At 41.8% G+C, this 26873-nt stretch overlaps 1 protein-coding gene across 2 annotated transcripts; it reads right to left on the bottom strand.

Moving 5' to 3' along the window:
- Nucleotides 1-665: 665 nt before the first annotated feature.
- adamts9 (ADAM metallopeptidase with thrombospondin type 1 motif, 9) lies at nucleotides 666-25781 on the bottom strand. Of its 2 annotated transcripts, XM_068315933.1 has the most exons (28): nucleotides 25277-25730; nucleotides 24635-25029; nucleotides 22942-23104; nucleotides 21231-21568; nucleotides 20279-20362; nucleotides 20071-20195; nucleotides 19893-19933; nucleotides 19667-19772; nucleotides 19307-19453; nucleotides 18397-18538; nucleotides 17701-17805; nucleotides 16900-17045; nucleotides 16143-16324; nucleotides 15903-16039; nucleotides 14965-15082; nucleotides 14714-14809; nucleotides 13597-13763; nucleotides 13361-13490; nucleotides 12544-12670; nucleotides 12228-12438; nucleotides 11404-11568; nucleotides 10576-10737; nucleotides 9487-9606; nucleotides 8022-8129; nucleotides 7770-7937; nucleotides 5276-5524; nucleotides 3189-3350; nucleotides 666-3082 (listed from the first exon to the last, which is right to left on the bottom strand). In XM_068315933.1, exons 1-28 carry the CDS (start codon nucleotides 25371-25373, stop codon nucleotides 2894-2896), a joined length of 4380 nt encoding a protein of 1459 aa, XP_068172034.1. In that variant the 5' UTR covers nucleotides 25374-25730; the 3' UTR covers nucleotides 666-2893. The 2 variants fall into 2 exon arrangements, 1 of the variants encoding a protein (XP_068172034.1); XR_011035450.1 differs by lacking the exons at nucleotides 666-3082; nucleotides 3189-3350; nucleotides 5276-5524 and adding an exon at nucleotides 8728-9153 and having other exon boundaries at nucleotides 7905-7937; nucleotides 25277-25781.
- Nucleotides 25782-26873: the final 1092 nt, after the last annotated feature.

Genomic DNA, 26873 nt, shown 5'->3' with positions numbered 1-26873 from the left:
GTACACTGTCATCAGCCGGTAAAGGACCGGAGTGGAGGGGCCTGAAGGGCCAAAGAGAGCTGGTGACTTCATAACCAGGTTTGTGCGACTCTCCAACCTGAATAAAGGGTGTCTGAACGGTGTAAATCATTAAATGAGAGGTGGGCTGCACCAATGCCATGCTGAGTCCACCAAATCGATGATGGGCCAAATAGGACAACTGTAAGGTTGTTTGTTTCAAAAGGTCAGCACTATTATCAGTTAGTTTGTTTAAACAAGTCCAAATTATGATTCAGCAGAATATTGTGATTTTATGTTTTTTTGTACTGTTAGTTATTGTCTGTTTTGTCCTTGATTTGCTCGTTGCACGTGACTAAAACCAGCAACATTTTACACCTCTACACTCTCTATGGACAGTGTGTGAGTAGATGTGTGGGTACAAATAAACAACACAGCAAAGATTAGGAATAACACAACAATCTGTGATGTGGACATGTGAAGTTATCTGGTGTATTTTTAGCCTATTTTAATGATACAGGGCACACAAACACCACTCTTTAGGAGTCCCCACTTGTCCCTTTGTACATAATGCGTGTGTTAGTTTGTACCATATAAGGCAATAAATTGGGTTCTAAAACTGTACCAGAATGTTTTGTTCAAATAAGAATGAAAAAAGCCTTTGATAGTACCTCTACTTCACTTTAATCGTAACCTTTTCTGGAAATAAACAGAAATCCATCAAATCCATAAAAAATTAAATATTGACATAACATTATAATGAAGTAACAATAAATACAAGTAATTACATGAATGTACACAAAAATGTCTTGAAACACAGACTACATAATACTGCCATTGGTTAATAAGAGACATGCAAAATACTTATTTCAAGAGCCTGGTGTTGGAGCTGCATTACTTTTAACACCAAATGTTGGAAAGAACAAGTGAAGCTGCTGAACAGGAATAATGGAATCAGCTCTACTTTCACTGATTTGAATTTCAGAAGCCTCACAATCTCACACATGGGAGTCATTAAAAGGGATACTTCGAATTAGTGCGATGTAAAAATTTACTCACTGCTGTTCTAACAGGCCCTTAAAATAAGATGTGATGTCAGTACAGACATTTATGACCGGGAGGAGTCCACTGGGTGGGCTGCAGGTAAAGGTTGCCCCTAACCACAGATTGTGAATCAGTTTGGACCATCCACAGCGGGATGGTAAGCATTATAAGGCGGTAGAAGACACAAACACACACACGTACACATACACACACGCACACACACACAGCTGGCATCTGTGTTTAAGGGCATCACCTGCGATGAGTGGCCTCAAGAACTCATGCTTAATCTTAGCCAGCCAAAACCCCTCCAGTGCAAAGGAGAGAAAGATACGGTAGGGGGGCAATAAAACAGGGACTGAGGTAGACACATTAGGTTGGCTCAGAATAAGAGCTCTGGATACAAAACACTTGTATCACATGTTCTACGCAAGAAAATTTAACAGCCCGTTCTCAGAGAAAGTCTGACGGACATTTGAAGACAAATGCTCACCTAATCCGTGATATACTTTGCATTTAGCAATTGCTAAAGTTAAAAAAAGGTCTTTAAAAAGTACAGAAAAGGCAGCACCAAGAAGTGATGTGCCACAGCAAACACCTAACTGACCAAAAACATCATGGTTACATCTCCCTTGTTTGACCAAAGCACCAAGAAAGTGTAATGGCTAGTTTTATGTTTTGTTCCAAGTGAGGTATTGTTGAGCGTAGCATATTTAGCAACTCAAAGTACGCAAGTGAAAACAATATACACAATAAAAATACACTCATATTAAGCACCTTTGGAACAAAGAGGTCTATACTTATTATTTTGGCCACACTACACAGAAAACCGGGTCAAAACCCTCTGTCAAACTGAAAAAAATGGCTATTAGTTCTAATTAGCACAAACCTGGTGAGACACTTCATTTTAGAGGTGGTAATAAAGCGGATATTTGCTGGTGTTAACTACTAATACTGGACATTTCAGGAACTTTTGAGTAAACATGTTCATGTTTCAGCGTCAATATCATTTTAGGGCAGCACCACTGTTTGTTCCATAGCAGAGAGGGAATACAAAAACTGTAATATAAAGGGTTTAAAAAAGATTAGTAACTTCTCTAAAAAACAGAAAAACAAAAACACATGTGCCTTGAGACAAACTGAATTCTTGATACAACAGTATATAGGACAAAGATGTATGTACACAGCCCTATGTACGCTGGTGCTTTTAATGTTCGCAAGAGAACATCAAGTACATTGTGTAGCACCGTATATTTGAAGATTATGGGCAATTCATTCTTTGGATAATAAAACAACAAGGCATCCGTCTGTATATTCCTGATATACAAAAACATTCATCAGTATTTGCATATGAACAACGATTGGCTAAATGTTCAAATACAAACATCTAAGACACAAAATAAATCACTTTTTTTTTTAAAGTTAATGCTATATACAAAAGATAAAAAGGAAACAACATGTCAATAAATTATATTTAAAAAACAATATTTTACAAAACTATCTTTGCTTGTGATACAAAGTGATCCTGAATGGTTGAAATACTAGAACAAAGATCGACAAATATTTTATAGTAAGCTCTGATGACAAACTGATGACAAAAAATGTTCTCTTGGTCATAGCTGTCACTGAAGTATTTTGGGATGTACTTTTTTTTTTTTTTTTTTTGGCAAATCGCAATCAAATGCATCTTCGGCATTTAAACGTACAGTGATCACCTTTCCGTAGAGGGGGGAACAGGGAGGGGAGGAGGGTTTACAGTAAAAGCAGAAAAGCTGTCCTGCCCTTTTAAGACTGTTTGTGGAAAAGTAAGACATTTGAAAAAAGTGAGGTTGAGTAACAAGGCAGAGAGTATTTTTTATGAGCGTACCGAGCTCCATGGGTCTGTGCTCCAGTGAGGACTAGACGGGCACGGCTGGGTATTGCACTGCTCACGATCTGGCGGCTTATCGTGGATCTCGCAGCTCAGATCATTGAAACGCTCTCCGTTTGGACGCTGACACACTACCAGCCTTGTCTTTATCCCACCTCCACATGGCTTGGTGCACTGAGGACAGTAAGAGGAGAGGTTGTGTTTAAAAATGAGAATTTCTGAATAGGGAAGACAAAACCTAATTTGAAAATAGGCGGTGGTAAAGGATTGTGTGTCTTACCTCTCCCCAGTTACCATAGATCCATTGAGGACACGGCCCCGACTCACAGGATCGCTGCTCATTGGGCCGACTGCGATCTTCACAGCTGTTGGCGGGATACCCGTTCTCATCTTGGCACACTACTACCCGCCGTTGGAAACCTCCTGCACATGTGCTGGAGCACTGTTGTCACAGAGAGTGAAGAGTGCAAATCATCAAATAGATGCTCAGTGTACAGACGTATGTGAAATTCAGCTGTTAAAGCCGTAGATCATCGAAATTTCATATAGACTTGATGATAAAAAACACACAATGAAAGTGCCACAATATTTGTGAAGATACAGTAAATTAAATGTGCATGTCCATAATGGATTAAAAGGTCACAAGTTATATTAAATTGTATGCACAAACATCTTCCACCGACCTCCAGAGAACAACAGACATCTTATCTGAAAAGACCGACCACGTCTGCTGTTGTATTAAAATACACGTCATTCCTACAGAGGACAGAGGAAGTCACCAGAAATAAACACTTCCCAGAATTATTTGAAGGTCAAAATTATTTTTGGAAAGTTAAGTATCACAAGCAATTTTCTTTTTTAAAATAACAGAACAATAGAGAGGAAGAGAATAGATGGGTGGGGCAGACTGCAGTTCTTGGGTCACACTATCCCTTGGGGTCACAGCATAGTAGAATAAAATAGTTAATTTATTATCTGAGCGTAGCCCCATGGGGGCACAAGTGTCAACTGCTCCCAAGCCCAGATAAATGCGGACGGTTGGGTAGGAAGGGCATCCGGGGTAAAACTTTGTGAAACAAATATGAGCGTTCATCTAAAGAATTGCATACTGGGTCGGACGTGATCTGGGGTAACAATATCTGCCACCGGCGCTGTTTGTGCGTCAAAGTTGAAGGAGAAGTGGACAGCAGATTCTCAGACAGAAAGAAAGAGGAAAGGAAAGACCCAAGACCTGAAAATGGCGACTTTGAATGAGGGGACTATGAAAGGAAAAGCTAGGGTGTTGGTTGGCATGATGATCAGGAGGAAGTTAGATGTACTGTGTGTGCAGGACAGCAGGTGGAAAGGCAGTAAGTCTAGAAGGTTGAGCAGGATTCAAATTAATTTACTGTGTTGATGGCTATAGTAATGGAGTATATTTAGTTAAGAGTGTTAAGAAATGTGAAGAAGAAGTACGTTTGGCATCGAGTAAGTGAACTTAGAAGGGCAGAGACTGGTAGATTTTGTAAAATGGATGGACAAGAAGAGTGTTGCACGACTTTTAGACAAATGTGGGAAGGTCCTATGGGAAGACAGGAGAGACTCCCAGAAGATCGGACCATTACAGCCAAGGTGATCAGAGAAACAAGCAGGAGAGTACTTGGGATGTAAAAAAAGATAAAGATCTCTACAGGTTTGTCAGACAGAGGGATCAAGATGGGAAGGACGTGCAGCAGGCTAGGATGATAATGGATAGAGATGTAAATGTGTTAACTGGTACCAGCAGTGTACTGTGTAGATGGAAGGAGTACTTTGATGAGTTTGATGAATGAAGAAACTGAAAGTAGAAGAGGAAAAGGATGTCCCGTTGGGGCGATCCCTATTGGGACAAGCCGAAAGGAAAGTAAGAGAAGCTAATTTACATCTGAAAAATAAACTACTGGGCTGTTATTTACTCCTGCAGGTTCCTGAATGCTCTACGTTAAAAACGGGTAAGAACAGAGTCTTCTGAATCAAATTCCTATGAGAGTACATTTTCAGATCTTTCGGATACGGATGATCGGGAGCAGTGCGATTACAATTTAAGCAGCGCACAACAAATGCATGCAGACAGTAAAGAAAAGTGGATGTGGAAAAGTGAAAGAACTTCCATCCTCAATTGTTGATGAACCTAATGACCTCACAGACCATCAAATAGATCTTCCTACGACTGTTCAACAGTCGCTCAGCATTTCTCTCTTATTTATTATCGCAATGCCTCTAAGACGCCTCCAATGATGAGGAAGTCTTCCAGATTAAAAGTGTTTGAGCTGTAAGTTACACAGGATCAAGTATCATTTCAACTGTGGACCAGTGTGATGTCATGATGCTGTGTGTAGGATGCCTCACCGCGCCCCAGGGTCCAGTTCGCCATTGGTGGGATTGACTGTGGGGCAAGTTGTTCCTGGTGCTGACGTTGGGTGAGGATGGGAAGGGTCGGGACTCGCTGGGGCGGGACGGGCATTGAGACATGGCACAGTCCTGCTCTGTGGTAGGACGATCGTCTGGGTCGCACTCACTGGCGTTAACCTCTTGGTCACTGAAGTTTACACATAGCACCTGTCGAGTTGTCTTCCCCTGTCCACACGTGACTGAGCACTGAAAACACAAAGTAAATAGATGTTAATATAAATGCATTTGCTCTTATGAGTTTTTCCAGTAATTACAGATTTTTAAGTGGAATGCTATTTTCAAATGAATTGCTCAAAACATTAAAGAAGGATAGGAGAGGCAGAGGATGCTCATTTGCATAGACATGGACTTCTGTAAAACATAATGCGTGTGAACAAAGTTATTCTAGTAATATTTTTATTTTAAGGAAAGCTCAATTAAATTGTAAGATGGAATCATTCTAGACAAAGAAGATTTTATGTAGATTTTAGATGATTTAATGTCATAAATACCCATTGACTGCTGAGACATGGTTTCCATTAGTTGTTTTAAATCTGAATGAACACAGATAATGAATTTGTCCGATTTGTCTGCAACATAAAAACCCTTGGATGCACCAAACTCTGAAACCAACTACAACTTATCTAAAAATAACAAGAACTTTTTCAATGTGAAGCAGCAACTGCTAATAGTTAAGGAAGTGCTGACTCTTTTTTCACTTCAATGAAATCCCACGAAAGATCCTAAAAGGGGAAACAAGAGCCAGTCAGCACAAATGTGTCAACTACATACAGATGGATCATTAAGGCCACCAAAGCAGAAACCCGCTCCTCTTCAGCTGGGCCTTAAATTTACTCAAAAATGTCCCAGAAGAAGAATGATTAGACTCATACTCGAAACTGCAATTGAGCAGAAGCTCGACTTTGTGATGAGAATTCTGATGGCTTCCAATAATATGTCAAAGATTTGTTAGGTAATAGTTAGGAATAAATAAGGAACAGAATCGTGTTTCCTTAATGCTAGCTATTAATCTCAGCAGAGTCATCAGCCGCCAGCACCCCCAATGTCTGGACCTTCACTGGCTTTTCCCTCTTGATTGAGGAATGCTTTTGAATTTTAGGCCAAATAAATTTAAGATTTAAGCATTTAACAAAAATACTTTACTTTTATCGATATCATTACGCAGCGTGCAGGTGGAAATTACACAATTACAATTACATTATTAGCAATCAGAGTTCAGTGTGAAGTCTTTCAGATGAACAGAGGTCAGAAAGTTGGCCCATTCTGTACATTTGGCTTATGGAAAACTGTGTTCAACATTTTTCACATCACTTATAGTTTTCAATTAATGAAAATAATCAACAAGTCATTCGATGGAAAGAATTGTGAGTAGTGAGCCTGGTCTCCCTCCAGTTACACATGGCATGAGATAAATGGCCCTGGCTTTTGGATGACCACGCAGTATATTCTGTAAGGATCAACGTAAACACCTTTCAATGAAAAATAACACAAGGCAGATCTTCTGCTGAGCTCTAATGGCGTCTCACTCAGCTTCTGCACATTCTGTCTTGCATAAAGTAATCTATTACGCTTATGCAACAGATGTCTACTCTAAAACCTTGCTGGGGATTATGCTGTCCAGATGTTTACACAGCTTTGTAATAATGCTATGCATATCACATGATTACAGAAAAATTCACAAACGATACGTCAAAGTATATAATTGGATAACATACAGGAGGTTTTTCCAGGACTTATAAAACGCTCATATTGGTTTGTACTGCCATTGCAAGAAGAAGGGTATTTGACTTGGAGGTAGTAAATCATGCGCTAGGGCAGGGCTGTGGAATCATTCTAGGCTGAGGGGTCAATGAGTATCTTTGGCTTGGTGATACATTTCTAGAAGTTCATGCATGTACTTGTGTGTGTATGTGTGTGTGTGTGTGTGTATGGTGACCAGGCCTGCTGTCTGGCTGCACTGTTGCACCAGTACTCTGATGAGAAACATCTGTCAAAAAGGCTGGAGCCCCTCACTGCAGCCTCTTGCATCTCACATCACACAGTCCTGCTCTAGTCTCATTCCAGCACCTCCTCCAGGCCTTCACACACCCTGGCCTTCCAGCTGCCGCCCTGTCTCCACATCTCCGTTCACACAAACATCTACATAGCATGTGCAGACACTAATTGTCAGTGTTGTTTAAAAAAAAAAAAAACATGCAGAATACACTGAAATAAATAAACCTCGCAGGAATATAAACATCTGGATCACAATATTCATGACACACAATTTAGATTAGTCCTTTCTGACTGTAATGAGTGGCAGATCTTGTGGAAAATTAAGCAAACTTTTCTCCGAATTTCCACTTATTTGAAACTGCCCTCTCCATTTAGACAAAATTCTGATAACTTTATTAGACGTAGGAATTAACAGATGAAGATGTGATTTTCTTACCCCTGTCCATTCCAGCACTTTCCACTGTCCACAGGCCACTACGGAGCACACTTCCCTGGCAAGGGGTTTTGTTAAATGGGCACACGCTGACTCCTCTGCCACGCCGCCCTGGTTGTCACGGCAACTTACATAACGCATCCGAGTTCCTTTGCCACAGCTGGCGCTACACTATTGTACATAATAGAGAGAGAATTAAAAAAAATCTGGAAACCAACAAAGAGACACGTGGATTGAAGATGTGACAGAACCAACCTGGGTCCAGGAACCAAACCTCCACTGGGTTTTTTGGCCCTGTTGGGAGGGGACTTTGGTACCTGGGGGAACAGGGTGACTGCTGGGACATTGGGCCAGTTCACAGTCCTGTGGAAGGGGGAAGACAAACACATCTATTCATGCAGTGATTAACAAACCAAACATACAGTAACAACATCTGGTTTTGACCGTAAAATACCACTAATGTCAGAAAAAGTAACAAACCTAAGCTATATTCTGATATTCCAGCTCTATTTGAGACCAGTTGTGTTTCCCATCAACGGTCTCCCCCCCACCATACCAAAACAACATTAACAGGGTCCCCCCTGTCAGTTCAAACTATGGATTGTGGCAGTAAGCCACTCAGCATTAAGCCCTGATCCTTGTCATAACAGGTCATAGTGGAGTGGTATTCAGGGCTCCAATACCAAGGCTGGCGTGGTTGTAAACTCCACCCCTAATCCACCCCCTTGTCCCTCACCTTCCGCCCTTTCCATTTTTCCAACTCATGCCCTCTGTTGCCCTCTGACCCCCATCTATCGGAATGATGGCCTTAATCAGGTTGCACAGGCTCAGAGCAGGTTCCACATTCCACACTCCCAAAGGAAGCAAATAGTCCTCAAGGAAGCCTTTGGTAGCTCCAAGCAAAGACTCGTATTTTACAAGTATAATCTCATTAATCATGACATATTTTGCAGTGACTTACATCTTTTACAACGTTATGTGGCCACTATCATTGACCATAATTGTTCAATCTTTAGGACTGCCGTGCGAGGCGCCTCTGGCCACCACCTCTCTTTCCCCCCCACAAAGACCTCCATCGATCTGCGTGTCCCTCTTGCTCTAAGCCCTTCTTGGTGGCTGGTGACGGTGGGACTGGCGACCTGGTGGCCCACTTCATGGCTGGATGGTTATAATCACAACGAGGTTGGGTGACTGCTTCAGGGTCACTGGCGCTGCCGGCCTAAGCACCGGAATTAAGAGCCACTGCGACTGAAGGGGGGCCTCATCCTGAGTCTGCATGCTCAGCCCTCTGAAATGGGTTTACGCCCCACGCTGTCCAAACAAATCTCTCATTCAGCTCAAAATGGGTTTCTTTGGTGTTTCTATGTCTCTTTGTGTGTGTGTCACACTTAGAAAAACAGATGCACAAACAGATTTAGACAACACAATCTAGTTCACATGTAAACCTGACGGGGGGAGACGTGTTCTCAGTCTGCATTACTAAAGCATAGAAGATGGCAGATAGATTTAAAAATGTAAAAATAACTGTTTTTAGTTGCTTTCTTTATGTATTAGAAGTTACTCATTTGAAGGACATATAATTCAGACACATCAAGGTTTATTTTAAGGGTTTCAAAGAAATCTGAGTCTTTTTCACAGGATGGTGAAGCCTTGGTAACTTTTTTTCTGCGTTACTGACACCATGTGCAAACGATGTGTGTCTTTTTAATGCCCTCTTTACCTGGCTGTCAGTGGGTCGGGTTGCAGCGTTGCATTCGGTGTCATCCATGACAGCACCATAAGAGCCAACCACACACTTCACTGCACGCATCTGGTATCCTGGCCCACACGATGTGGTGCACTGGGTTCAAAGAGGGCATAAAAAGGAGCAAAGGGAAAATGAGGAAGACGCAAAGCAAGCAAAACCCAAAAGTTTATCTGAGCCATTAAAAGACTTCCTTTACTGCTCTAATCCTCTGGCAAACATCCGAATTTAAAACAGATTAAAATGTGAAATACATCAGGAGTCTTTGCTCTTATACTGTACATTGTGGTTCTCTTCCTCCGCTTTGGTCGAGAGAAAGAGAGGCTACAACCCCACACTCTCTTTCTGCCTCACTGCCTCCAATGAAACAGGGTCAAAATTTTGTGGCGGCAGCTTCAAATACCGCTTGACCATGCTTCATTAAATGATTTCAAATATACCTTAACATGCGCACATCCTCTGATGGGGGCCACAAAAATATCTCACATTTTTTCACTTCTCTGTTCAAACACACAAACGAGATCGAGCCTGCATTCACAGACAGCGTATACTGCCTGCATAGCTGCATGTAACGCTCTTTTAGAAGAACACACCAACCCAGATCACCAATAGCTGCTTTAAATCTATCATGGCACTATTTAAACAGGCTAAAAGATGAGCTTAGCATAACTGTTTTATCCACTCAGTTTACATCTGGGCAAATTCATTGAGGACATGCGATGTTAATGGTGAACATCAGCCTCTGTACTCCTTTCCATCAACTAGGCAGACTTTTATATGAAGTCTATGAATCAAGCCATCTGGAAAAGATTCCTAGACGCATTAGAAAGAAGCTCCACATCTTCTGTTATGAAGACTTATCAGATGTGCAATACCATTCCAATTATTTTTCCTAATGGAGTCTGCAAATTCTAATAAAGAATGTCTCAAAAAGGATATTAAGGTAAATTGTTCTGTTTTTGCCCATTCTTTGATTCTTTTCACGAACTTCCGATAGTTTGCGTCAATGTTGGGCAGCCTGGACAAAAGTACAGGTATATAAATAGCATTACTGTGTCCTCTCACCTGTCCCCAGGGTCCAACCTGCCAGGAGGCACACTCCTGCTGCTGGCACGTCTGCACCGACTCTGGTTTAGAAGAACCACAAAAGCGATCATCCAGACGATCCTCGCCAAACTGACACCAAGTCTGACGGTGCTTATAGCCTTTCCCACACGTCACAAGGCACTGTAAGAAAAATATGGCAGAGTTTCTAGACATATGTGTAAAATAGAATATTACATGAGCACTTCTGGATCCCAGTAGTTGAGCTCACTGGGACTGTTGTGTTGATGTTGTTGGTGGAAGAGAACAAAAGACAGCCGCAGTATTTCTTTCTATGAGAGTAGGGGACTATGCACATACAGTAATGTGTAATGTAGGTGTTTGTATTTAGCAGCACCACATGGGAGATCTCAAATATTCCTGGAATGCACCCCAAATCTTTAAAAGCACCTCTCTCTACAATGTGTAAACTGTACAGTGGTTAAGTACAATCTGACCCTGCAATCTATAATATCCCAAAGTCCACTAAAGCAGAGGGGGGGGGGGGGTAACTCTCAAAGCTGAGACATGCACAATCAACACTGTGATCTTACATTTGACCCAGATCACTGTTGCCTTAAACTGACAGTATAAATGTTACAGGGTGTTTGTCCTGACATCAACCAAACCTTACTATAAATACACAGAGGAGCCTCCCTCAATACTTAATGTATGATTATTCGATTTTAGATCATAAGAGAAGCTCTCAAATAATAGTTTTTTTTTAACCTCAATGGTGTTTGTGTATCATTTAGAAAAAAACATTTGAATGTCTAATGACTGACAGATTACATTTAGAGCTGAACTGACCTCAGACCAGTCTCCAGTCTTCCATTGTGGACAGAGGAATTCATTGCAGGGTTGGCTCGCCAGCTTGTCCCTTTGACTGCACTTGCTCTCATCGCCGCCAGCCTCAGATGCCTTTCGACACACTGCCCCTCTACGGCGGGTGCCCCCACCACAGCTCTTGGAGCACTGCACCACAAACAACCCAATATCAGCACGGGTAAAGACAAACATGCAATCTGTGATAAATTTCCGGATGATCACGTGTGAACGTACTACCTCCCAGGACTTATTTGGCTCAGTGTTACCAATAGATTAGATACAGATAATGATACGGCTCTGGACAGTTTTCATGTGTATTTGTGCATGTTTTTACGGATACGGGCAAGACGGAGCAGTACCACTGGAAATCAGCAGGGGGAAATGTAGCCAGAATTTAATCAAGACATGACAAATGTTGATGATACACTAAAAAAAATGGGCATTTAAGGACCTTCCAAATTTAATGTAAAGTTTTGAGGAGAGAAAGTGTGAACTGGTTAGAAATGAAAAAGAAAAGATATATATGATGTCACTTCACCTAGACTCAGGGCTGAATCAGAACACCTAACACTGATTGGAGTCATCAATATTTCAAAAGTCCCCTCAATTTCTTTCCATCAGAAGAACTTTTTGTACACAAGTTGAAATGCGGTTAACAGGCTCACAGACTTCCATCGAGTACACCTCATCCTTGACTTTTTGATTTATTACCTAATGTCAATGCTAACGTAAATGAAGCATCAACGTGTGATGTGTTTAAATTCAACCGTAGAGGAAGTATCAATAAGTCTTTGCAGCCATCTCACCTCTGACCAGGGCGAATACTCCCAGCCACCTTGGTTGCAGTCCCCATGACAACCTTCCTTATCATCAGGCTTGTGTTGACCGCTACAGTAGCGATCATCCACTTTCTGGGGCTTGCTATCCATACGACTGATTTTGGCACAGTATATTTCCAGCGTACGATACCCCAGTCCGCACTGGGCCGTGCACTCACTCTTTCGAGCCACGTGCCACCTGTGTCGAGGCGTTAGGACAAATTCGTGTCAGTTTCTTCAAATCACAATGTGAAGAATTCTTTTGTTTGTTTCCCGTAGGTTGGTTAAAGTTTCTAACACAAACCTGAGTTCACATTCAGAGTTGCAGGGTTCGGTGATAGCTGCAGGCCTCGGTGTGCCGTGACACCTCTGGTCCGAGACCACCACCCGGTCGGACTCTCTGTTACAGAGAATCTTTCGCTTGCGCTCACCTTTGGAACGAAAGTTATTCAAGTTTAGACAGCAGGTAAATTCAAAGGTAAAAAAGTCTCATAATGTATAAAAGTCAACACACTAAACCCATAAGTGGTTTTTTTTTGCTTTCCTACAAAGAGCATATTTGCACCCTTTTGTACATCATCTTCAATAAAACTGCTTTGACTGCCTGACCTGAGCTTCAGTAAGACCTTCCAAGAAATTAAGCTGATGGAATAGCTTGCTCTTACATTACATATATCAGTGGCATGGCAGCTTTGTGAGCCCTGAGCTGCCAGCAAAGCTGCATGAACCCTGAAGGTGCCGAGGCATGTTTTTGATTCGTCTTTGGAAACTTACTGTGGCTTGTTCAAGCAGCACTGTGTCAAAAGGTGGAGATGGAATTCTCAGAAACTTGTCTGAGTCAAAGCAAAAAGCTGGTTTTTGAGTTTACCTGCAATCCGCCTCTGCATGGCCACACCATGATAAATCGTGCCAGGGCCGGTAATCTATTTCACCATACTATGAGGACAGCATTTGAACTGTTGTTTCTCTCTGTGGTTCTAACAAGAACCTGTCAAGTTTTATCCAGGCAAGCCTTTTTCTCCTCTTACTCCTCCCTCATCTCTGCTCCTCTTTACTCATAACATTCATCATTATCCACTCCCATCACCTCGCTGTGGCAGGCCCTTACACCTCCCACTCACCTTGGCACAGGCGGCTGCACTCCTGCCAGGGCCCATAGGCATCCCAGAAGAACTGCTGAGGTTTATCCTCTATGGGTATGTTAAAGGAGTACCTGACATCTGGGTTGTAAAGGTTTCCCACAGACAGCACCTGGGGAAAATGTAGCAACGTGATACGAGTTATAACACAGTACAATCATGGATCATAACACAATGAATTGTCCAATATCTTCCAACAGGATGTGGTTCATTTTTACCTGGACAATAATCTCCTCTTCAATACGGTCAGTACAGTTGATCCTCTCAATGACGTGATCAGAGCCGCTGTACTCGATGATGGCATTTCCTACTTTTATTTCCCTTTTGAACATGCTGACCACAAACTCTCCGTTAAGAAGGAACTCTCCACGGTTATTAGACACGGCTGAAGGGAAGCAGAAAAGACCCGCTGTGCTTGATATCACTGACAGAATGAATGTTTTGATCAAACTGACTTTGGATGGAATGCAAGAATTTCCGAAATGAAGTGAATTATGTGACATTTAAGTTAAAGGTGAGCTGTTTTACTGATGCCTGCAAAATGCAGCTTGTCTGGCATGTGATCAGGTAGCTTAGCAACACTTTGGCTAATGGTGTCACTTCTAGTAAGGAACATGTAGTGGAAAGAAGTAAAAAAACTATTGGGGTCAAATAATTCTCTTTTCTTGGAGAAGTCCCCTCTGGGGGGGTTGGGGGGGGTTCTTTCCAACAACCAGTCTGCTGCACTTTTTCACCCTAATGTGATTATGGAGCTAATTTCCTGCCTTTGTTTTCTTCGCCATTTCACACATTAGACTAATACGAACGTAGAGAGAGGCTCTAATTCTGGTTAATTTCTCTCCACACTGGTATCCCTAATGACTGTGCTTATAAAAAGATGCATTTAAATTCATATTCCCTCCAGAGAGGGTGAGAGTGAAAACCCAAATACAGTCATTTACATGCTGACAAAAGCATTACAGACAAACACATGCATGCAACAATAACAACAACAACAACAACAACAACGTGCAGATCGTACAGACGGACGCAGATGCACATTTTCTTTTTGCTTGATGGAATGGTAGCCAGGGGGTTGTTTGTGCTCGAACGTGGAGACATTGAGACATATCTAGACACACATATGGTGTAAAAACACAGAAGCACAGAAAATACATACCTGTGTATACACACACAAACACAAATGCTTATGAACCAACTGGCGTAGCAGGAATGGTACCCACAGACCTGGTTCTGGCTCATTAACATGTTAGTATGCACACTTTATGCCAACGCCTTAAGTTTGCAGACATGCAGGTCAGTAGTTTCTTTTAAACAAAATATTGGAGGTCTCACCGAGGTAGTTGTCATCCTCCGGTTTCCCTGAGTAGCTGTGCTGACGCACATCTATGTTTGTGGACCCGCTAGGTATTCGCACTACTTCATTATAACCTGCAATTGGTATTAATTGTGATTTTAGATCATATTTATATGGATTCTGTGCCTTATTATGGAATAAGTATATGTCAAAATGTACCGGTGCAGTTTAACAACAGTTTGACAGCAAATGATTGTGAGCGAGTGCGTAAAGAGAGGCTGTGGCTCACCATAGCGGACGATGTTGAAGGTGCCTGCTACAGTTTTGCAGGAGGAGTTGTCACCTCCACATACGCCACACTTGTCCCTCCTGGCTTTAGAGTTCAATACGTGGTCACAGCCTGCTTGCTGCTCAGTTAAGAAGCAGAGAGGAAGATGAATACAGATTAAGAAAAGGCAGAAAAGAAGTGGAAAAGGAGTTTGAGTAAGAGATTGTACAAAGTATAGAAAAGAAAAAAACAAAGTTGTAGGTCAGAAAAAAAGAGATTGACCCTGATGCTCTAAAGCAAAATAGAAAGGTTTTCTCCTGCAGCATATTTCCATTAGCTTGTCGAAAACTTCAACACTAAAACATAAACTCGTCTCCTACTTGGCCAGAATTTTAGCGTGTCTTAATGAAACACTGATCATGAAAGAGAGAAATGACCTCAGTGACCCATAAAATAGTTTCATATGAACTTATTGAGTTGAAAACATCACTGACAACCATCTGAAATACATCTGCTTCAAAAAAGCCTTTGGAAAATAACATCAGCTGTGCTTGCCAGTGGACTTTAAAAGACTTTTTTTAAATTTTCTATAAAGAGTCTAGATTTTATATTATAACATGGTTAAGATTCACTTGACAAAACCAAGGAGGAAGCCTACTAAACCACAACATAACAGACATACAGTGTGTGGTTCGGAGTGTACACAGAGGAACCCGCTGCTTCTTTTAAGACTGTATTGATGTACATGATATGTTAGTAATCAAGCTCCCAAGCTAAACCTCTGTCACTCAATCTGTTTGAAGCAATAAACACAGTTGGGTTTGGAAAATGACTGAAACAATCATTGGAAATATTTGCTATTCAGACAAGAAGAAAGGAATTGAAGAGATTATTATATCCACAAAACAGTGAAGAGCTCTCCGTTTACAAAAGTAAAATAATTGAGTTTGGAGCCCCACCCTGCAAAGGCCTTGGACGCAGATGTCGTTGGTGTCGGGTCCACATGGTGTGCCATCTATGACCCTGTCCCTGAGTTGATAGTAGGCAGTGCTGCCTGCCACCCTGCAGAACAGCTTACATCTGTCCTTCATCAGTACTGGGGAAGGCAGATATCAAACAATGTCAGTCTCATATTGTGACTACTATGCACGAGGAAAAGGTGTGTGATGGATGCCAGTAACCGAGTAAAGGATTCTCACTTCCGCTGTACTTGGGCACCCAACGGACATTAGGAGGTAGACCGTTGATGTTGAAGTGCCTGCCATCAAAAGCTGCACACTGTTCCTCCCGAAAGTCTTTCTTCTGCTTGGAGCACGGCTCAGAGTTACAGGAACGAAACTTCATCCGGCGACCCACGCAATACATTCCTCCGTTCCTCGGCCTGTAAGCAAGATTGACAAAACAATTACTTTGCATGTGTGTACTCGGGGGTGGGTCTATCTGCCAAACTACTGAAGACACAAACCAATCACATCATGTTCAGGCCATCCCACTAAAATATTTCTACTTTTGTTGGTGCCTTTGCGTAACCAAAAGTATATGGTGTAGTGCAGAACCTGCCAGAGCCACCATGGAATGAAAACTGAGGAGTGGAGTCCCAAAAAAGTTTTTTTTTTGTTTTGTTTAATTCGAGAGACATTTAAAAGAGAGAGTAACTTGTTTCAGGACAGTTGGCAATAAAGTGAGTTCCAGTACAGTGGGTCGAAAATGAGTCTAAGTATCCAACATATGTTCCAGGATGAAACCAGGATGAAAGACGACAATGAATCTCCAAAGGCTGTTTAATCATGAAACAGCCTTTTAAGATCTGCCATCAGACGACCTGTCTTGATGAACACTAGCTATGGAAAGAATTCCCATAAGGAGGCTTGATCTCTGGAACACTGACTCTGGCGGATGAGATGGAGACAAGGTCCACTAAACATGCATGACTAAAAAGAGAGAGTGACTGCTCACACGGGTCGGTTGCATTCACGAACTGCGATCTTGATACCGCCTCCGCATGTCCGTGAACAGGTACCGAATGGGCTCCACACTCCCCACGCCCCTTCCACAGGAGTGGCATCGTGCTCTTTGGCTATACACAAGCCATGTTTGCAGTGCTGCAATGAAAAGCCAGCGTTAGGATGAATGAGGAGAATAGGAGCAGAAGGAGAAGATGAGGTGTGTAAATGAAAAAGAAGGAGGAACAGACAATGTGACCATATGAAATCTTATCCATGGCCTGGCAACACATTTATCTGCTCGCTGGTGCTTTGATGCTAATCTGGGAAAAATTATAGAGTGAGTAAAAAAAAACAAAAATCATTTCATGGCTGTGTCTGTCTGGACAGAAGACAAGAAAACATCACGCATGTAGTCAGTGAAGATATCTCAGCTCATAACAGGAGGATAATCTTATACTGTTCGTAAATATGAGTTTACGTATTTGGTGTGGCGTACTCTGGCATGGAATGAAGTTGGTGTTAGCAGGATAAGGTTTTGATACGTGTGTGTGTGTGTGTGTGTGTGTCTGTGCAGCTTTGGATTTCCTTTGGTTTTAGGCTTCTTTCAGTGTAAGAAACAGAAAACGAGGACTTAGTGAGAAAGTCGTCATTTATACCTAAACTAAGACGTTTTTTACTTACAAGGCAGCCGTGTACCCTATATGTTTCAAATCAGAGGTTTGGAAATCTGTTTTATTTTGTTATTTTGTACCCTTGATTTAAAAATGTGGGAACTAGTCACAAGAAAAGTCTATTTTCTCATGAAGGTTACCTTTCCTGGAGAGCAGTCAGTGCCGTCTGCCCAGGGCATGTGCTGCGTCCTGCAGCCCCGCTGGGCGCCCTCCGGACTGGTGCACCACAGTCTCCGACACTGGGTCTGAGAGAAGACCACACACACACACACACACACACACACACAGTATTAACTCAGATTCAAGAGATAAAAGTTCAAATCAAATCAAAACAATGGCAATAGCATGAATGTGAAGTAACCGGATAACTTTCATAATTCATAGACATGCATAGACAGAAATTTAATGGCTGATTATAAAACTCTGTGCCAGATGGTGACTCCATACAAATCATTTTCTGTGTCAATCATCTCATTTTCCAGGTGTTTCACAACAAGTACCTTACATGCCCTATCCGTCTCAGGGGAAAATATGATCCAAGAAATCTGTAAGTAAATACTTCCCAGGTATTCATATAGAATTCACCCAAACTTATTTTATTGTTTCTCATACTCATTTCTGAGGAGTCGAAACGACACAGTATTTGTTTCATATTCATAACGTTTGTTTTTATTGGTTTCTGTCTCATAAAGAATCAATCATCACGCTGTTTAAACCAGAAAAGTCACCGTAAAGAATTTGCTTTTAAGGTAGCATGCCTATGATTACAACACAAGATGTTTACGCCAGAGACCCAACAACATGACAGCCTTGGTTCGCACACAGCCTCCACTCACCATATAAGGGCACACCTGTGTTCCTGGCCCAAATATCAATTCACACTGTTTATTGACATTGTATATCCGTCCGGGCAGCTGCTGCGAGAGACTGTAGGGCCTAGAAACTGGCTCGTCAAGCAAGCACTCACCATATCCTGTGCTATTAAGAAATAAAAATCAAATGACTTAAAGAAAAAGGGGAAAAACAAAAAAGACACAAACAGACAAAAAACACACTCAGTACAGCCAGAGAGGTCATTTTTCTGTGCATATATATAGAACCCCTACTGTACACACTCTTCAGTGTCTTGACAGATTTCTGTTTAGATTCTGTCTGCTACAAGTGGTGTCAGGAGTTGGGGGACTGAGGGAGAACTGCATGCAAAAGACTGTTTGATACTGCTGTTCTACATTAGTGTCTTTATTGCACTTTGACGTATTTAAATAATTAGATAATCATGTTTGCCCAGAGCTTTAAAATAAAAATGAGTTGTAAAACATATAATGCACAGTTTATATTTGAAATTTTTACGTATTTATATCAGGCTTGTGACACCATCACATTAAGTTATGGTCGTATCTAAGGCACTCTGGGAATAGTCATAAAAGAAATGAGAGACACATGGAAAGCCTACGTGAATTATGTTTAGAAAAATATGCACTGTATGTATGTCTCTTTATGTACTGTTAATTTCTAGTGAAGTATGGTACGATGGTGGTAATTGTAGGTTTAAGGCTCATGTTTTCCAGTACATCTATCAATGTGTGTCCTACCTTTTATTATTTAGGTGCACAGGTAACAAGAAAGAGGGGAGTCACAGCTAGTAGCAGGTGTTTGAGAGTCGTGTGAATGAGTGGCGCCAGTGTTTAAAATCTGCAGCTACTGATAAGTTATCTGAGATGAAGCAAAGAAAAGAGGAGGACATACTCAAGGAACTCTGTGATGTACTTCCTGCTACATTTGGACCACATCCACGGGTTTGTGTTGTAATTCAGTGTGGGAGCCATCACATGTTGCTGAATCTTAACTCCATCCTCTTTACACTTGTTGCTGTCGTCATGAGGCATGTTGAACCTAGCAGAGGAAACAGATAGAGAAGATAAAGTGTGATAAAAACACAATTTACTAGAGTGGGTCTCAGTAGTTCGCATCTCTCCACCAGAAGTCATCTATGTTTCACGTCTCATCCAGACAGACAGGAATCGACAGCTATTGTGTTGATCAAATATGTTGGAGTAATTTGAAGCCAAACTTTAACTTTCTAGTGACGACAGTAGTTGTGCTTACACATGGCCCAGTTCATGAGCGATGGTGAATGCGGTGCTCAGTCCGTTGTCCTCGCTGATACTGCAGCTCCTGTATGGATCGCACACAGTGCCCAACTCTGCAAGTCCTTAAAAAGAAATAAAACAGTTCACTTACATATTCCTTAGCAACACCTCCTTAATGTTCCAACATGACCGTAGCATCACTAGTATATTAAATGCAGTATTTATTAGCCAGATTCACTTGCCTAAGGTGTCACACTTATCCCTTGCTCTGCAGATGTCTTGCCTGCGATGAAGAATGAAATCATGGTTCAAAACGAACACAAAAAAGACAAACACTTCCCTAAACCCAGAAAATCCTCCTGCATCTGGATATAAATTGACAGCAGGAAAGAACTTGACTGCTTGACGTTTGTCCAGCACCTGGTGATGAGGATGGCAGTGTCGTGATGGGAGTGGTGGTTGTCATCCAGGATGTTCTGGCTCTGCTGCCAAATGCAGAAGTTCTTTAAAGTGGTCTGTGCATTGAATGAAATGGCTGGACCATCCTGAGAAACACATCAAAAGGGTTTCATTAAAGGACTGAATTCACTGTGAAGTCTGGAGAATAAAGTAAAGTCAGTAGATTTACCTGCTCGCTGTTCACTATGACTAACTTTACAATCACAATGTTAATCAGGTTGCCAATGCTGGGGTCCTTGTAGATGGAAGATACCTGGATAATGGGGGGAAACATGAAATAAGAATTATGATTGAAAACATTTTCAAGACACAGAATGGCACTCTGTTAGGTGCGATTTTGTCTTAAACATGCTATTAGCTCTTCTGAACAAATTTATTCTTGCCAAAGACCCATCATTCCAATAAGCTTCACAAAAATTGGTCGAGGAGATTCCATTTTTACAGAACCCTGCTGCTAAACCAATCATCCAACCAGACACAGGTTGGCAACTTTGCCTCCATAGATCACAAGAGTAACTTTAATATTGCGATCAATGTGCTATAGAGTTTTTTCTCACTTAATCTTGCCAAAATATGAGCAGCGTTAACGCTATCGTATCGAATTCAACTACCTGGGAATTTGATTTTATTATCAAGCTGATAATAGCCTGAGCCCCCGTGAAGAAAGCAGCCTTTGCCAAGATCGGAATATAGGTCATCCCAGCCTCCCCCTGAGGACTGTCAGCCCCCGGCGCCTGCAGAAGCTGGTATTTGAAGTGTATGAGAGTAAGCTGTCTACGTGACATACCTGAACTTATTTTTAACATTCATCAAAGATGTCAGGCAAGCTCTACCTCAAGCTGCCCTTTTTCCCCCTGACTGTTTGAAAGTGCTGTTTACCCCTGACCTCGGCTGCCCCCCCCCCCTCTCCCATGGCCCTCCTCAAAAGACTGCCGGACTGCCTTTGCAACAACACAGCAGGACAGGTATATTTAAAGCACAAATATCCACACATGTAGATATTTTCTATCCTTACATACACATAGTGTATCCATTAAACACATAAACATGATTTCATCTCTAGGATAGCCACTAAATGTTTTTCAAGCAGCTTTGGAGCCATTCCTCAGAGCAGAACTTACTATGGACATTAACGTGAGGATGTAGTGCTGGAGGTTACCGCCGTGATGCTCCACCATTTTGCTGTCAGCCACCAGCATGACCTCAACAAAGCGCGGGTAGGAGAGGAAGCGCTTTGATCTCCTGTGAGGTCCTGAGTCACCGCTGCTATCATTTGATGGTTTAGGACTAGAACTGATGCTGTCTGATGTGACCAAAGCATCGCTGGCCACGCCGGCGCTCAGTGACTTCACGTGGTTGAATATACTACTGCTGACCACAGGGACCGCATTGGACATGGTGGTCACGCCACCCGCTTGCCCTCTCTTTAGCTTGTTCCTCTTATGTGTGTGTTTGTGTCCTAGAGAGAACAGAGGGAATGAAGCACATGTAAATAAATACAAATGGAGGGATGGTGATAAATACATTCTGCCCAGAAAAAGACTGAACAAATGTTAAGCCTGACTGAATGTGTAAAAAGCTGCGACTTAACAAAGGTGGAGACTTCTAAACATTATGTTGCTCAATGAATGGCTTCACAAATAAACACTGCCTGGAACGCCTTTAATTTCTCTCCCTCCTCCTTCCTTTTCAGGAGAGGAGAGGGATGAGGGTAAAGAGTTCAAGTTAGGTAAACCTGGCACATAGCCATTAAAAAAAATGGAAGACAAACTGAAATGAATGCACCAAAAGAAGGCAGATAGCTCTAATTTAGACAAATGTGATTAACATGGAAACAATGGTGATTTGTGCAAGGATTATTCCTGGTTAGCTGAAAATGGCTGTGAGTCATCATATTTTCCTCAAACACAAAATTAATTTCAGAACAGGCCAAAAAGAGAAACCCAAACACATGTTCACGTGCAGCTAAACCAATCAGCAGCAGCAGCAGAAGGTGTCACTTTAAGTAGAATTTGAAGAAAAATATGACGAAATTCATTCATATGTTTGATTACTCTGCAGTTTCAAGCTGTCAGGGCTTTGATATCAAACAACTGAATGTTCATGGCAGTAGGTCTATCCAAAGTTCTTATCAAAGAGGCAGAGGAAGTGCAAGAGTCAACAGGAAGTTCAGGCAGTAAACTTAGATTGGATGATAGGAGGGTGAACTTCCAAATGATTTTTTTCCTGTGTGGGAGCTGAAGCTCTTCTTCGCTTCTGCGTCGCAGCTGTAACCTCACTGTAGAAGCTATGACATGAAACATGAGCCCTGATGGTTTCACGCCATACTTTAATTCTGTCGCTATGCTTCTGTTTGAAGTCCAACATAACAATGCACCAAATGACAAACAGTGAAGACTTCATTATTTCCATTTTCCTGCTGTATGGAGTGCAGCTCTGCAGCAGAACAACTCTCTGAATTTTAATCCTTTCATAACCAGCACAGCACAAGGTGTTGTTTGTTTCCACCAGATAAGTTTCATGATTCGACGGTACCATGCTACGATTACGCCGATAGCTCAATAAGCCCGGTTACTATTGCATAATCAGTTCCTGTTACAACTGATAGACACGCTGCTGGCAATGCAGCGCTTACGCCTGCTTCTGTCTATGAAAACTAATTTAAAGGTCACATAGAGAACCCAGTTTTTTTGCAACGTCTCAGTGATGGTGGCTGTGTTTGTCTTTCAGTTTTTAAGTATCTGTACAGAGGCACTAAGTTTGCACCATGTTTTTCCACAACCCATCTGTGCAAACTACATTCTTGCATCCCAATCCTGTGATACATCATACCTGAAGTGTCACAAGCCGAGTCCTCCCCAGAGGTCTGTTTCTTGGGTGCACTTTTCCTGTATACAAGATGAGGTTTTGTGTGTTCCTCTTCAAAGTTTTCTCCTTGATAGCTGTGTAGGGGCTCCACATAAAACTCCCCGTCTGGAGACCTGAAAGTGCCAAGCTAGGATAGTGGAAAATCCAAAGATCAATCCATGTCTTCTAAATATTTTCTCTTTTACCAGCAACAACATACTGTATATGCAAACATGGTTAGAACAAACATGGACAGGGTATTGCATAGTCATTAATAAATGATTGAGTCATTATACTGTTGTAATGTAATGCGTATTTCTCTCAAAGAATATTTAAAGTAACAGTGAACTCTGTCTCGTTCGCTATTCATTATGCTGATACCTGAGGGTTTTCCTAAAATCAGTAAAGTCAGCAGCTTTGCATTTAAAAAAATCTAAAATGGTACCGAAATAGGGGGAAAGGGGTAATTGTGAGACCTGTGATGCCTATCAGGAAAAACTGCTGAAAGCCTCGTTACATGTTGCATATTTTTCTCCGACTTGGAGGTCTGTGATGGGCCCGATAAAGTACGTGCAAACCCAAGTGCAAATTCAAGTGTAGTTCATTGACTGGAAAAACATCATGGCATCCACGTGGGGTATAATTATCTCTGATAGAAATCATATTTATAATAACAAAGCAAAAAATGATTGTAATCAATCATGTGTGAAGAGGAGGAGCTGTTGAAGGAGGAACGAGGAGATGCTTCCTACAACATACTGTTAACTATTACTGCAGTATGCTGCACTTTTAATGACCTGAGGAGCCGGCTAGACTAAAGATAAGCTCCTACAAGACTCCCTGCAAGAGTAAAAGTGTTGCATTCTTTTAGGACATACAAAAATAAAATAAAATTGCACCCAGCAGCCTGTTTTAGAATAAATGTGCCCTCGCAGGTCTTGAAAAAATAAGATATGGCTCATAAATATCAGCTCAACTCCCTAAAGCTCTCTGAAAAGGAGAACATTTTTCTCTATTTGATTTATCCTTTGGGAAGAAATTGACCCCTTACTCATATCTGTCAACTTATTGTGGTTTTCATGTAGGTCAATAAACTCAGTGCACTTTTCATCCACTCCAAAACGCATGCTTCAGCAGTCCTGGGAGGGGGACCAATTTGTGATGACGTCAGTACCACCGTACTCCCGCTGTCGGCTACTGGCGTGCGTAAAAAGCGTCACATTCAACCGGGAGACCAAAAAGAAGCAAGGAGGATCCTGAAAGCAGCGTCCATTCATTTTCACTCCCAACTAATCGGTTTGGAACTTTAACGAGTCACCGGATTAGATTATTTTAAGATTTATTCAATGCGAGTTACATCCCAACTTTAACAAGTCTTGCTGTCTCAACATTTTCTTCTTTAAAGTAGTTAAAACCAGCTTGATTTTGAACAAGTATTTTATATATTCTTATTATTTATTTATTTTTAATTTGGGGATGCGTAATTTTGCGATTTTTTCCAAATGCGTGTTTGAACGATGCATACTGATAAAGCATTAAAAAAAAAAAAGAGTAAAAGTTACAGCATAAGTCTTACCTAAGTAATAAAAACTCCCTAAATACTCCAATAGAAAAGAAAAACACCCAGTGGTGAAATGGTCACATGTTCATGCGAGTCGAACCGTGCGTCAAAACTCACCAGCCCGGAGCACAAACTGATGACCGCCGCATGTTCTCCTTGTGCATTTACATGTCCCTTATAGAAACAGTGCCTCAGCTCCGTGTCCTCCTCATCCACCTCTCCATCTGAGGCAAAATCCGTCACGTTATCTCTTCGGGGCAATCCGAGCACTGTCACGGTGTAGAGAGGTGCGATAAATCCCGAATCCAGCGTGAGGTTCAGGTGATAATTCTGTCCAAAAGCAGAAATCCTATAGTGGATGTTTGGCGCGGCCCAGTGATCCGTGTTATTGCCGGTACTCTCGTCTAAACTCCGTCTTTTCCTCTTGAAGTGCAGACTGGTTGGAAACTTCTCACCGGCTTCATTCACTCGCACCGGTGTAACAATCTCATAAGAGTCGATCTCCTCTAATGCTGGGAAGTAAAGGAAGAATGACAAACATGCAGTTAAGGACACATTCTATTCATCCACAAACTCTGATTCACAAATCAATGTTTTATTTATGATGGAAAAAAAAAAGTTGTTTCACAGAAACTTGGTGTAGAAAGCGCTGCAACTTTTACTTGATTGAAAATCCATTCATTCTGTTTAATCTGTTTTTTAAAAAAAAAAAAAAAACAAACCCCAAAAAACTCACTCCCTCAGAGCGACAAACTTTACCTGTGCTTGAATTCAAATGCAACGTCCTAGTAGATGTGACTGCATTTAAGAGATCAAGGAATAGTAGGAATCCCAAGCCCCAGAAGAGCACATGCATGATTGTCCACGTTCAGACAGGAGCGACAGTCTGTATTCCTGTAGTAATCTTGTATTCCTCCGGTCACACGGGGCTTTCCGCCTCCGGTCCTCCTGCCACATCCAACTGGATGATCCTGGACTCTTGAGCGGATGGTCTCTGGCCGGTGAAGTTCACTGTCGGGACGCGAGCGCTTCGCGGATTCCGAACATGCATACTGCAGACAGGGGTGGGCTACTCAAACAGCGGCTGCTGTGGGCTCTGCTGCATTGCTGTGCACCAGCTTTTCTCCCTAGCGAGGGGCGGGATCAGCCAGACAAGGTACCCTGCTGCTGAAAGCCTGGAGCCACTCCCGGGCGCAGGCTTGCGCGCACATGTCCACTTTGGATCCAGGGATATGATTGATCAGTGATTGGGCTGGTTTATGACACCAGGGACCGTCCTTAAGGCCCCCTGTTGACCACAAAGATGAAAATGACTTTATTAAGAAGCATTTACAGTTGCACCATTACTAAAATTTATTGCTATTTAAACCATTGGTCACTCGGGGTTTAGGAGGGATGGGTATTTGGGCAACGTGCAGGACATCACGGATGATGACAGTGAGGCGGGGCCCATATAGGAAATGCATGTCCTGAGACCACAAGATAATGTGGGCATGAATCAATTGTATAATCAAGTGCACAATCTGTTTGAAATGTTTGAAACTCTCTTCTACTACTCTATCCTGTTCTTCCATTCTCTCTGGATACTGCTGCCACAAACATGAAAATTTCCCCACTCTGGGACGAATAAAGTATTATTTTATGTTATCTTTATCTTAATAAGTTCACATAGTTAGAAAATACAAATTGGCAAGCAGCATCACAGCATACAAGTGAGTTGACATCTACAGTAGGCACTGGAGGAAGGTCTTGTACTGGGACAGCGGTCACGCTTTTATGGGCTGTAGTGTAGTCACTACAACAGACCAGAGCCGTTTAGGTGCTTTTGTTACATGAAGGATCAAAGAGGGCTATCCTGTGTGTTGCCTGTCCCATCAGTGCAGCATCCTCCTGTGGATTTAAGATTATGTTGACCATCGACCATTTTTCTGTCAGTTGGGACTATTAACACCCACTACACACCGTGGAAGAACATCATGTTAAATGATTTACCTATGTTGGAGTCTTAGACCTTTTTCACAGACTTTGAGAGCCTATCCCAGCTGACAAGGTGTGGGAGGCAGGAACCGCGCCGGGAAAACCACAGATCACACTCACGCCTTTGGGAAATTCAGAGACTTCTAACACAGAATCTCACACGTCATCATCCCAGATAAAAGTTACTGTTCAGTAAATTCTTTTCTGCCATGACATTAAGACTTTAGGAGGGTTTTACATACTTTCAAATAGTTGGGAATGACTTTCTCACGTTTGTTGCAAATAATAACATTTGGTTCAACAGTACAAAAACAGAAGTTAAGGATGATAATCTTATAAAATATTGTCAAATTCTCAATCATGAACAGAAAAAAGAAAA

This window comes from Antennarius striatus, chromosome 5, assembly GCF_040054535.1.
Source record: "Antennarius striatus isolate MH-2024 chromosome 5, ASM4005453v1, whole genome shotgun sequence".
In the NCBI taxonomy this organism is placed as follows: domain Eukaryota; kingdom Metazoa; phylum Chordata; class Actinopteri; order Lophiiformes; family Antennariidae; genus Antennarius; species Antennarius striatus.
This window is presented reverse-complemented; position numbering and strand designations above follow the sequence as displayed.

What these genes read in the sequence shown, in the direction of transcription:
- adamts9 (XM_068315933.1), bottom strand. Translation starts at nt 25,373, where the DNA reads ATGCATGTGCTCTTCTGGGGCTTGGGATTCCTACTATTCCTTGATCTC. An exon ending in AGACTGGAGACTGGTCTGAG is followed by an intron (nt 10,738 to 11,403) that starts GTCAGTTCAGCT and finishes TTTTTCTTACAG; the next exon opens with TGCCTTGTGACGTGTGGGAA. An exon ending in CCCGACCCACTGACAGCCAG is followed by an intron (nt 8,130 to 9,486) that starts GTAAAGAGGGCA and finishes CCCCTTCCACAG; the next exon opens with GACTGTGAACTGGCCCAATG.